This window comes from Mesoplodon mirus, assembly GCF_964341445.2.
Source record: "Mesoplodon mirus genome assembly, chromosome: 9".
Lineage (NCBI taxonomy): Eukaryota > Metazoa > Chordata > Mammalia > Artiodactyla > Ziphiidae > Mesoplodon > Mesoplodon mirus.
Window position 1 is genome coordinate 78247395 of NC_138985.1, and position 13891 is coordinate 78261285.

Consider the following 13891-nt stretch of genomic DNA (forward strand, 5'->3'; position numbering starts at 1 on the left):
TTGGAGAGGTTATAATTTTGAGTTAATTTTATACCATAAAACTGTAAAAAGAGATCTATGCCAACTATCTTTCTACGTTCAAAACAACAAATGCTCCTAATTTATGTAAAAATATAGAGACTGAACTTGTGTGATCACACTATAATAAGTTGTAAATGAGGTATGAAATGAGAAATTCTAGCACAGTGCTCAGAGAATTAAAGAATCATATGTGCTCCCTTAACTGTGTTATGTACTATAATATAGACACAAAAATATTAGCATTTTTTCCAAGAGTGGGCTAAATAACTGTTCTCTCCAACAGCTCCCTTCTGTAAGGTCTTTTTTTTTATTTTTTTTTATTTTTTATTAGTTTCTGCTTTATAACAAAGTGAATCAGTTATACATATACATTCTGTAAGGTCTTTAAAAAATTTCCAGTAACTAAGTCTTTTCAAAAGAAGCCCTAATTCTTTAATTTCCTCTTAAAAATGAAAGGCAATTAGATCACATCAGCCTCTGAAGAGACCAAATGGAAGCTATTGTTGTAATGTCTTTAATTCTCCTCCTCCTGCTAGATTCCCAGTCTCAGTTTTTTCCAACTGTGATGTGTCAGACTCCAACTCTACCACCTGATACCTCTTTTCTGAGCACACCTGGCAAAAGCTGTCTAACTTGGGAGCCAGGATTCACCACCAATTTCAGATGTCTCTCTTTGGAGGTCCCGTCCTGCACTCAGCAGTTCCATTTTTCATCACTAACTCACTTCCTATCACGTTTTTGCTCAAAGGCTGCTGATCTTGCTCCTGCAACTCCCTTTCAGCCCTGAACTCCCTTTCATTCTCTCTTTTGCTCTCCAGCAGCAGCTCATCTTGTTTCCCCACTTTCCTTATAAAAGATCAAGGCCACAGACCTAGTCCTTGTTTTCCATTTCAATATCTTACACCCATTTCAGTGCCCTCCCTCCCTCCCAAATTAGTAGAAGAAGCGACCTTCCTCCTCGAAATAGCTGCCTTCACATGTGTCCTGGATCCCTTCTGCCATCTGCTCCAGGAGTCACCTTTGGGTCTCCAGCAGGACCTCACGCTGCTCGCACACAACTGTTACTCCTGTGCACTGTGTGATGTGTGAATGAATGAACAAGGGAGTGGTGAGTGGTCTCCTCACCTTTGGGAGAACAAATCTCTATGTTTTTTATTATTTTAAAAAAATTTATTTAAGTATAGTTGAGTTGAGTTAGTTATAATGTGTTAATTTCTGCTGTACATCAAAGTGACTCAGTTATACATATATACATTCTTTTTCATATTCTTTTCCATTATGGTTTATCACAGGATATTGAATACAGTTCCCGTTCCCTGTGTTATACAGTAGGATCTTGTTGCTTAGGACAAACCTTTATTAATTCAGAGTTTTGGGGAAGCTGGTCCTTATATAGACACAGGATTTTGCTTAAGCATATAAGGTATTCCCTCCCACAGAACATTAATCTTCTAAAAGTTGCCTATTTTGTTTTATATATGAGTCAAAGCTTATGGTTTAAAGATAATACTATTGTAATATATGTGTTATTATAATACTGAATGTCCTAGATCTTCAGAAAACATTCCTGTTAAGTTCTGCCGAAAACATTATCAAAAATATCATTGTCAGTTCAAAGGAACCCAGGATTATTATTCAAGGCAGAATGGAATCCAAACCATGTATGGGGCTAGTGACTAGGCCAGATTAATAAACCCGTCTTCTTTCGAAGAGATTGAAAAAAATGCCTGCCCTCATTGCTTTACTGCCCACATGTATAAAACATTGATAATTTTAAGGAGGTAATTCATTAACCATACATACTATATGCTAAAAGGTAAAGCAAGCACCCATAGACCTATCACAAGGAATTCACAACCATTCAATTCTGTCACACCACTCTACCTATCCCTTTGTTCTTTCTTTGTGTTTCTCTCTCTTTTTTTTTCTGTTGCTAAAGTATTTTAAAGCAAATCATATCCCTGATGCCATTTGATCTGTTTACTAGTCTCCCTAAATCTTATATAACTATAATAACACATACCTTAAAAATTAATAATAATTCCTTAGACTATATGATTTCTTTAAGAATTCAAGACCAAACACCACATATCATTTCTGGTTATGTTAAAGTACAGTTCCCGTTTTTAATCATCATCATCATAGCTTATCATTACTGACCAATGACCCGGTGTCAACATTAGACTAAGAAGTATATGCATTATCTCATGTAATCCTCAAATAATCCCATGAGAGAAGTACTATTATTATCCTCTTTTAGCAGATAAATTACAGACATAAGAGACGTGAATTAGTTTGCCCAGGCTGATGTAGCTACTGAATGGCAATGGCAGATCCTCTGACTCTAGAGCCTGGCCACTTATATACTATAGAGTGGTATCTGCACAAGATACAAGATCTGAGTCTTGAGGATGGAGAGAAATTCAGATATAGTCCAGAATGAGTTCATATAAAAAAAAAAATCTGTGCCTCACCAATAATATTCACTACTTTTTCTTAAATGACAGAACTGGAGTATACTAAAAAAGAAGGTAATTTTAGGCAATATAAAATTTATATGGAAATGAAGCATTTAATGAAAATGGAGAGTTTAACTGTGTGATGGTAGAAAAAGCACATAACTTCAGTCAAGTATGTGAATAAGGTAACAGCAAGAAAGTCAACTTTATCTGAACTTAATTACTATGAAAAGACTTTTTGTATTTAATCACCAGGATAAGACTTTTTAGAGAAGTACAACTCTGTGCTATTTTCTCAAATAAAAGCCCATGCCAACAGCTTACACGTATAAGCAGCCCTATACTAGGCTGAGGGCTCACTGGTGGCACTTAGGTCCTATTAAATATATCCTCTGATGAGAATGAAATACAGTAACAGATTAGTCCTGAAACTTAGAATATAGCAGTAACCAAAGTACTGAAAGTTATAAGGGAAATAGTCAACAAGTGGACTATGTCATTTTCATTGGTCCATGTAACTTATACTCTGTTGTAGATTAACTGACATATTAATATGTCAACACAGGAAAGATAAGAATACACACATCCACAGCTGCACAGACTATGAAAAACATAAATGCTACGACTATTTCTATCACCAAATAGTACGATATCCAATTTTAAATGCAAGCTGAAAGAAACATCTGTAGCATATGATGCTAAGTACAAGCAGACCTCATTTGATTGTGCTTCGCTTTATTGCACTTCACAGATATTGCATTTTTTACAAATTGAAGGTCTGTGACAAACCTGTGAAGAGCAAGTCTATTGGCGCCCGTTTTCCAACATTTGCTCATGTCAGGTCTCTGTGTCAGATTTTTGTAATTCTAGCAATATTTCAGACTTTTTCATTATTATTATATTTGTCATAGTGACCCGTGATCAGTGATCTCTGATGTTACTCTTGTAATTCTTTTGGGGCATCTTGAACTGCGCCCATACAAGTTGGGTGTATGATCTGACTGCTCCACCATCATGAGATGTCCCTCATCTCTCTCCCTCTCCTAGGGCCTCCCTGTTCTCTGAGATACAATAATACTGAAATAAGGACAATTAATAACCCTTCAATGGCCTCCAAGCATTCAAATGAAAGGAAGAGCTGCATGTTTCTCACTTTAACTCAAAAGCTAGAAATGATTAAGCTTCATGAGGAAGGCATGTGGAAAGCTGAGACAGGCTGAAAGCTAGGCCTCTCATACCAGTTAGCCAAGTTGTGACTGCACAAAGGGAAAGTTCTTGAAGGAAATGAAAAGTGCTACTCCAGTGAACACATGAAAGGTAAAGAGCAAAACAGCTTTATTGATGATATGGAGAAAATTTTAGTGGTCTGGACAGAAGATCAAACCAGCCACAACATTCTCTTCAGCCAAAGCCAGATCCAGAGAAAGGCCCTAACTCTCATCAATTCTCTGAAGGCTGAGAGAGGTGAGAAAGTTACAGAAGAAATGTTGGAAGCTAGTGGAGATTGGTTCATGGGGTTTAAGGCAAGAAGCCGTCTCCATAACATCAAAGTGCCAGGTGAAGCAGCAAGTGCTGGTGTAGAAGCTGCAACAAGTTATCTAGAAGTTCTAGCTAAGATAATCCATGAAGGTGGCCACACCAAACAACAGATTTTCAAGGTAGACACAACAGCCTTATACCAGAAGAAGATGCCATCTAGGACTTTCATAGCTGGAGAGACGAAGTCAGTGCCTGGCTTAAAAGCTTCAAAGGACAGGCTGACTCTCCTATTTGAGGCTAATGCAGCTGGTGACTTTAAGTTGAAGCCAATGCTTGTTTACCATTCTGAAAATTGTAGAGCCTTTAAGAATGATGCTAAATCTACTATGCTTATGCTCTATAAATGATACAACAAAGCCTGGATGACATCATATCTGTTCACAATATGGTTTACTGACTATTTTAAGGCCACTGTTGAGACCTAGTATCCTGGAAAAAGAGATTCCTTTTAAAATATTACTGTTCATTGACAATGTACCTGGTCACCTAAGATCTCCGATGGAGAGGTACAACAAGACTCATGTTGTTTTCATGCCTGCTAACACAACATCCATTCTGCAGCTCATGGATCAAGGAGTCATTTCGACTTTCAAGTCTTATTATGTAAGAAATACAATTTGTAAGGCTATAACTGCCATAGATAGTGATTCCTCTTGTGGATCTGGGCAAAGTCAATTGAAAACCTCTGAAAGGATTCATCATTCAAGATGCCATTAAGAAAACACTTGTGCTTCATGGGAAGATGTCTAAATAACATTAACAGGAGCTTGGAGGAAGTTGATTCCAACCCTCATGGATGAGTTTGAGGAGTTCAAGACTTCAGTGGAGGAAGTAACTGTAGATGTGGTGGACACAGCAAGAGAACTGGAATTAGAAGTGGAGCCTGAAGATGTGACTGAATGGCTGCAATCTCATATTTAACCTCGAAAGTATGAGAAGTGGCTTCTTAAGGATGAGCAATGAGGGTAAGCTGTGACAAAGTGAGAGAGTGGCATGGACATATATACACTACCAAACGTAAAACAGATAGCTAGTAGGAAGCAGCCACATAGCACAGGGAGATCAGTTGGGTGCTTTGTGACCACCTAGAGGGGTGGGATAGGGAGGGTGGGAGGGAGGGAGACACAAGAGGGAAGAGATATGGGAACATATGTATATGTATAACTGATTCACTTTGTTATAAAGCAGAAACTAACACACTATTGTAAAGCAATTATACTCCAATAAAGATGTAAAAAAAAAAAAAAAAAGGATGAGCAATGAAAGTGGTTTCTTGAGATGAAATCTACTCCTAGTGAAGATGCTGTGAAGATGGTTGAAATGACAACAAAGGATCTATAATATTATATGAACTTAGTTGATAAGGCAGGGTTTAAGAGGATTGACTCCCATTTTTGAAAGAAGTTCTGCTGTGGGTAAAATGCTATCAAACAGCATTGCATGCTACAGAGAGATCGTTCATGGAAAAAAAGAGTCAACCGATGCAGCAAATTTCACTGATGTCTTGTTGAAGAAACTGTCATAGCCACCCCAGCCTTCAGTGACGACCACCCTCATCAGTCAGCACCATCAATGTGTCTTGCTGGTGGCAAGACACTCCACCAGCAAAAAAGATGAGGGCTCAGATGATGGTTAGCATTTTTTAGCAATAAAGTTTTTTGTTTTTTTTTTTTTGCGGTACACGAGCCTCTCACTGTTGTGGCCTCTCCCGTTGTGGAGCACAGGCTCCGGATGCGCAGGCTCAGCAGCCATGGCTCACGGGCCCAGTCACTCCATGGCATGTGGGATCTTCCCAGACTGGGGCACGAACCCGTGTCCCCTGCATCGGCAGGCGGACTCTCAACCACTGCACCACCAGGGAAGTCCAACAATAAAGTATTTTTTGATTAAGATACGCACTTTTTTTTCAGACACAAAGACTATAGTATAGTGGAAACATAACTTTTGTATGCACCAGGAAACCAAAAAATTCGTGTGACTTGCTTTATTGTGATACTCACTTTATTTCAGTTGTCTGGTACCAAACCTGTGGTTTGATTTCTTTATACAAATCCCCTCTCCCCTGATATTCCCAATCCTATACCCCAGTTTATGCACATCCAGTCTCTGCCCTTTCTCCCTTTCTCCGGTCCTTGGCTGATCTTCCCACCTGTAATTTCAAGGTTGTTTCCTGATGTCTTCTAAGGGACCTTTATCCAGCAATGACCTCCCCTCTCCCACGAGTGTAACCTCTCCCACGTTACTGGATCCTTCCTGTCAATTCTTAATAAGCTCAAGCCTCTTCCACTTCAGTTTCTTAAAAAAACAAAACAAAAGAAAAAACCCTCAACAGACCCCTTGCTATACACTGGTGAGTAAAAAATTGGTTGCAGAAGAAAACAGATTACTATTAATATCGAAGTTCATGAGAATGGGTATAGAAAAGTGATTAAGAACAGTCATGCCTGATCAGACTGCATGTTAAAATACAACTCCACTATATACCAGCTGTGTGGCCTTGGGCAAGTTATTAATCTCTCTGTGCCTCACTTTCCCCATCTATAAAAAATGGGGATATAGTCAGCCTTCCGTATCTGTAGGTACTGCATCCGCAGATTCAATCAACTGCAGATAGAAAATATTCAGGAAAAAAATTCCAGAAAGTTTCAAAAAGCAACTATTTAAATAGTATTTATATTTTATTAGGTATTATAAGTAATTTAGAGATGATTAAAAGTATATGGGAGGATGTGTGCATGTTATATGCAAATACTATGCCATTTTACATAAGGAACTTGAGTATCTGTGGATTTTGGTACCTGAGGGAGGTCCTGAACCAATTCCCCACGGATACCAAGCGAAGACTGTATTAATATTACCTACTTCATAAGGTTGTTACAAGGGATAAATAAGTTAATATTTATTAAACAGCTTAGAACAGTGTCTGGCACATGGTTGTGTTATATGGCATATAAGTGTTAGTTAAATAAACTGAATAGAACTGAATAAAATGAAATTACAGATGCTATCTAGGGAAATGATTCCCTGACTCTTCTAGGTATACCCTTACAGCTTGGAGAAATTACAAACTTTCAACCAGATAGATGCTCTCTAAAAATATTTTACTCATATAAAACTTAATTTGGCAAACATTTTTTTAACTAAGAAATTATCTTTTATGGTGAGAAATCATGTCAAAGACTGTGTAAAACTCACTCAAATAAACTAAAGTATGTTATTTCTGATGATAATTGAGTCCAAAGTAGCTGTACCTGCCAGGGGCTCTGTCTGGGCAGATGCTGTTACATGAACAAATGAGGAAAGAAAAAAGGAAAACAAGTACAGGGTAGGTGTATGTTAGCAAGATGCTGTCAGAAGATGCCTGCATCTTTCTGGTATAGTAACAGGTGTCTGCAACATGCATCAGAGGCTTAATATTTTAGGTCACCTTCAGGCAGAAACTGTTTTGAATAATATTAATGGGCTTTCTAAATATAGCTCAACATCAATGACAAATTGTTTTAAGTCTCTGTCAGAAAACACACCCTTCCTGGAACTGAGGAAATACCATGTGCTTCATTTCTCCACACAGTGAACCAGAGGGGGTAATTTTCATGTGTTGACTCCTTTTGCCTTTGACATCTCCAAGTAGTGAATCTAAGATTTTGATCACTGGCACACAGTAAGAGTTGATGCTTTTTTGCTATTCTTAAAGTATCTTGAGAAGGACTCAATTTGAAAAACCAATTTCTATAGCATAGAATATTTCTGAGGTCCTATATTAGTTTCAGTGTTATCACTATCAATAATTTATAACAACTTATTATTAGGGCTATCAGTCTCTGAAGCTCTCACTCTGGGCAATAAAATCCTGCTCAATGATGGAAACGTTCAGACAAATACTGAAGCCCTTGAGGAGGAACGTGGCTGAGGCCAATGCAGGAGGGGGGTGTTCACAGGGCAACCTCTGGGGCCAGATCACTGGCTTGCCACTCTGTGCTTTGCCTCTTGCCAGTCTGTAAACTTAGGCAAGTTCCCTAACCTTTCTGTGCCTTGCTTCCTCACCTATACAACCAGTGCTGATAATATATTTAAAGCATTTAGAACACAGTCTGGCAGATGGTTAGTGCTCAATAAAATGCTGGCTGTTTGCTTCTTAGAGGAAGTAAGTTAAATGAAAAAGTCCTAGCCAGTTGTCTGCCTTGTGAGAGGAATAAACATCTATCTTTCCTAATCAAACTTCTACAGGGTTTGTATATGTTGGCCCCTCCACCTGTACCTGGACAAGGTAATTTCCTGTGATTAATGGTCAGGGTAACACCATAAAGATTACCCTTAGATTGTATTTTATTTTCTGTAAATTACAGCACTAATGATTCTATTTAACAACAAACGCATTCCCTGAACTATACCATCTTTTGCCTAGTAAATTTTATGGTTTGGATTGGACTTCGAATGCTGAAAAAGAAATAAAAAATCAAATTATCCATTCTCTTCAACAAATAAATTACAAGGAATTTAAGAGAGAGAGGGAAAGGGAAACTATAGCTGAAAAGTGACTGGCAAACTTATCAACCATGCAATGGATGGACTTTATTTGGATCTCGTAAATTACAAATTCCGAATTTGGAATCTGTAAAACAATATACATCAGTCAACAGCAGGACTCTGAATAGACTGGAAATGGATATCTGATGATGTTAAGGGAATATTTATTTTGTGGGTGGCAATTTCTTTAGAGTACCTTTTTTTTTTTTTTTTAAACAGATAGTTACACCCTGTAATATTTACATACGAAAATTTGATGTCTGGGATTTGCCTCCAATAAGCTGGGGGCAAAGAGGAGGACTAGAAAGGGATGTGGTTAAAACAGGATCAGCCCTGAGTCAATCACTCTTGTCACTGGTGGTAGATCCATGAAGCTTCAAGATACTATTTTACTTTTTTATACATCTGAAATTTTCTAAAATAAGAAGTTTAAAAAAGTAATACGAGTTGATTTTAAAATACCCACACATCCCACACTGCATTCATTGTTGGAGATAAGAAGAAACACAACAATACCTCAAAAATCGTATCTTGCATTTATAATACCTTTTTCTGTGACGATGCAAATACTTTACACTCATCAGCTACGCCAGAAGCAGTGAAGGAAGCAAGACTTGTCACCAGTTTCAAGAGGAAGGAAAAGACAGAGGTAAGTGAAAGGATCAGGGCAGCAGCAGTCAACTGCAGAGACAAGAATCAAGCCCAGTCCTCAGATCTGTGCATCCTAAGGCCTCTTCAAAAGGTAATGGTGACACCACCCTGTGCAGTGTGAATCCGAGCTACTCATAGCAAGGTTTTGAACACTCCCTAAAAGAATAATCGCTGTGCTATCTGAGGCCTCAGAGAGTCAAGAAAAGAAACCTGAGATGGTTCCAAACACCTAGTAAGCGGGTATTTTCACTCTTACTCATTCTTTTGTCAATCACCTTTATAGTGATTATGAGTTTGGGAGGTGAGAGCCGATGGCCAAACTCAGTGAGTAGAAGCAGGGGAGAGAAGTTCAGGCTTGATTTCTCCTAGGGTCATGCTGTATCAGGTGTGTGCAACAGAGGAAAAGGGAGACGGGAGGGAGATGGGAAGCAAGAGGGGAGGGGGAGAGGGTGGAGGGGAAAAAACCGGGAGGGGGAAGGAGGGAGGGCAGAGGAGGGAGGCAGGCATATAAGGTAGCCCAACCACATCCAGAGCAGGTAAAAGGCCCAGCTCCTGGCCTGAACCTAGGGACCACAAAAACAGTATTTTGGGGATTCTGCAGCCAGGTTATTTTCCTACTTTCACCAAATAAGTAGGAATAAAAGAAAGGGAACTCTGTCGATCAAAACCTAAAAGAACATTTTAGAACATTTGAAAATGTTTGTAATAAGACAAAACTGAAAGAAGCTAATATTAATCCTACATAAATGCAATTTGAGTGGCAAAGGGGAACGTATATTCCTCAAAAACTTTAGCTGAACAGGAATGAGCAAAAGAGTGACCTCATTTCTCCCTGTTACAATCCATAATAAACAATAGCTTGTTAAATATTTTAGAGACCATACATTATACAGACAATGTTATGAAGACTTTGGTTAAACTACACAACCTGGAAACCAAGCTTTCTAACACACACTTCAATATGTAAGCAGGCATTATCTCTAATCTTTCACATGTCTAAAGCCAGTGCTAAGCTGTAACTTGAACCCTTTTCTCAGGGCTTTATCTTCCCTTTTTAGCGGTGTTGATTTGGGAAAGGGGGAAGGGTTTTTTAACTCACTGATTCATTTCCTCCAACAGTATATAAAGTAGATTTTGAAAATGAATTACCATTGTTATTTCCACACCTCATAAACCCTGTCCTTGCTGCACAAAACCACCAGCTTTAAATTCTATGAACACAGACGGGACTTCCCTGGTGGCGCAGTGGTTAAGAATCCGCTGGCCAATGCAGGGGACCTGGGTTCGAGCCCTGGTCCGGGATGATCCCACATGCCGCGGAGCAACTAAGCCCATGCTCCACAACTACTGAGCCTGCGTTCTAGAGCCCACAAACCACAACTACTGAGCCCACGTGCCACAACTACTGAAGCCCGAGCACCTAGAGCTCATGCTCCGCAACAAGAGAAGCCACCGCAATGAGAAGCCCGCGCACTGCAACGAAGAGTAGCCCCCGCTCGCTGCAACTAGAGAAAGCCCGCGTGCAGCAACGAAGACCCAATGCAGCCAAAAATAAATAAAATTTTAAAAATTAAAAATTTTTAAATTAAAAAATTCTATGGACACAGTCCACTGTCAAGAAATAGAAAGTACACTTTCTAGTAGGTAATGAATAACATAAGTTAATTCACCAAAGATTTTATGGCAATAAATGCACTAAAAATAAACTTCACACATATTTCCTAGAAAAAGATTTTTTTTTTTACCAGAAAACACTCCAGGATTATTTTATATTTACAAAACAATATATATGGCTCATTGTTGCTTAAAATTGTCAATGTTTATTTTAGTAAGTATTATTTCTTTAAAGTGTGGTACAATTGGGTCATTATGTGTAATTTGTGGTACAATTTTAATTCCAAATTCAAATTTTAAAATTTTAATGTAAAAGATGGTGTGGATTGTGCTCAACTTTAAGACTTAAAAATTTTTAAACATAAAAAAAAGTCTCAAAAAAAGTCAAGACCTTTGGATAACAACTAAAACGTCCATTGTAAGTTTCTCCTAAATATTGAAAACTTGCCATAAGAGAACTACAACAGGTTAAGACAGAGAAAGAAAAAAAATGTTGGTGAAAACTGTTTATTATTTCCCAGCTCTGAAACTCTCATGGGAAGTTTCCAAGTATTTAGTTGTCTCTCAATATCATTTGATGCAGACAGGGTAAGAATTTTATAATTGCTTACTGAAAATTTGAAAAATACAATGTATTGAACTTGATAAGCAAACAAACTTCAGATTTTAGAGATATTATGTCCTCCTTGCATTATCAATACAAAATAACTCAAATAAAAGACCTGATATCAATGACATACTTTCATTTAATAATAATTATGGTTCCACAGCCCTTTTGAGTTTTTCAAAAAACGTTTGCATGCATCATTTCATCTAATTTTGGGGGAAACGCCCAGAAGTTAGGCAGCTTAGAAATTCACAGAGTTCTACAGATGAGAAAACAGGCTGATAGAAGAAAAATGTACAAGGTCATATATCCTGAAGCCTGCCAGTTGCAAACATCCACAATTCCAGCATTAAGAAGTTCAAGTCATATCTCCACATTCAGTTACCTGATTGGTCGATTCTCTTTACTGTCAAAGAGTGAAAAGATGACCTCAAGCTCCTCTCCCAGGTTGGAACACATGAGGCTTTTCATCTGCACAAAGAGGTGGTGACTGCTGGCCTGCACTGGGGTATCTTTCTTCCGATGTCGATGCTCCATCTGAATGACACCCCCCCAAAAAACATGATCAGCATGGACCGAATTAAATAATGGAATCCAACAAGCTAGTTAGCTATGGTGTGATTATGATGTCCTGTGCTTTTTTTTTTTTTTTGCTGTGTATTTGGTATCTAGTTGGATGTTAAATTCCAAATTTTCTCCCAACTTCTAAAATAAAAAACTGAAGTTTGCAGACCATCAAGGAATCCTGCTTTAAGATTTGTTTCTTAATCATTAATGTCAAAATGATATCAACTCACTGAGTAGATTCAGGCAGTGTGAAGTTCAAAGGATGCTATCGGTCCCTCGTCAACTCCCACGGTGAGAACAAGTTATTAGCCATCTTTTAAAAATCAGACTAAATTGTATCTAGCTGATCATTTCGCTGAACAATGTAGCTATGACTTCACATTTCTCATAATTAAAAATTCTTTTAAAGTATACTAAATTTCAAACTTGTGGTAGTTTTCTGAGGCAGGCAGTATCAAATGATATTCAATCACTAGAGCAAGAAAATGTTTCTAACTTGCTGCGGAGCTACAGGGAAGCAGACCTAAGAAAGCCAGTGAGGGGTCTAAAGGCAGGAATAGAATCTGTGTCCATCTCTTATTTCCGTCCTTAATACAGCTAGCCTAGGCTATACTTGGGAGGCGGGACCAGAAGTAAGAGTTCCCACAAGTTGAGGAAGGAAAGGAATCACCCATAGTTCCAGGGGTGGGGAGAACAGGAGAATGATCATTTAGTCAACATATACTTGTTATGTATCTATTATGAGCCCAGCACTGGGAATGCAATGATGCGTAAACACAGAAACAGCCTGCCTTCATAGAGCTTTTCTACTAGGGGGAGCAGACATCAACAAAATTTTCCCACAAATGGATAGAAAACTGCAACTGTGATGAATGGAGAATTTGACTTGGGTCTGAGCGGTCAGAGGAGGTTTCTTGGAAAAATGACACTTTAGCTGAGAGCGAAAGAGTGAGCGGGAATTATGAACCATCTAGGACAGTACTTCACAAACTACCTGCAGTGAAGGACCAGGTTGTTTTTTCCCCCTAACCTACCGCAGATTGATATTTTCATAAAATACCATAAAAATGCCATGGCAATGTCAAAATATTATAAAGGTTTCTAAACGTTTACTCGCCATTTTTGTACTTGGGCCAGTTACAAACAGTTCATGGTCCAGCTAGTTCTTGGACCACAGTGTGAGCAGAACTGACTCAGGGTAAGAGCACAGGGAAACATACAGAAAGGCTGTGAATTAACAGAACAGGTGCTAAGAATGTGTAAGAGTATTGCTTTCATAACGCAGACTACTAAAGAGGCTACCTCTTGTGGATCACTTGACAATTAAAAAAATATATTTATAGCTCAGGGATTAACTCTAAAGGAGTCATATCCTTTGTTGAGGATAAGGTACAGAACTCTATGTCTACATGAGCCATCTTTTTATGTTTCTAAGTACAGTTCAATAACTAATGACTAACTAACCAAGATTTGAACGCAAAAAAATGCCATTTACAATTATAGATGCAACAGCATAAAATCACCAGAATTTTTTCATGCTTTTATTTTTTAAATTGAACCACTTGAAAAGTAGACAGCTAAAAAAATGCAATTAACCAAATGCATCTATAATTACTGTATACTCAGCAGGTACACTGGACACGCCTCTGTGACAGTGAAGAGTAAGTGCATTTTCTTTTAAAGTGGACCTCAGGGGCTTCCCTGGTGGCGCAGTGGTTGAGAATCTGCCTGCTAATGCAGGGGACACGGGTTCGAGCCCTGGTCTGGGAAGATCCCACATGCCACGGAGCAACTAGGCCCGTGAGCCACAGCTACTGAGCCTGCGCCTCTGGAGCCTGTGCTCCGCAACAAGAGAGGCCGCGATAGTGAGAGGCCCGCGCACCGTGATGAAGAGTGGCCCCCGCTT

The 13891-nt window shown here is 38.7% G+C and overlaps 1 protein-coding gene across 2 annotated transcripts in view; it reads right to left on the reverse strand.

Annotated features, from left to right (window-relative positions):
- DOCK4 (dedicator of cytokinesis 4) overlaps positions 1-13891 on the reverse strand; it is a 484498-nt gene that overhangs the window by 225805 nt on the left and 244802 nt on the right. For both annotated transcript variants that reach the window (XM_082631603.1, XM_082631602.1), the window contains exon 8: positions 11804-11955. In XM_082631603.1, coding sequence (XP_082487729.1) covers positions 11804-11955 — 152 coding nt within the window. The remainder of the gene's footprint in view (positions 1-11803; positions 11956-13891) is intronic.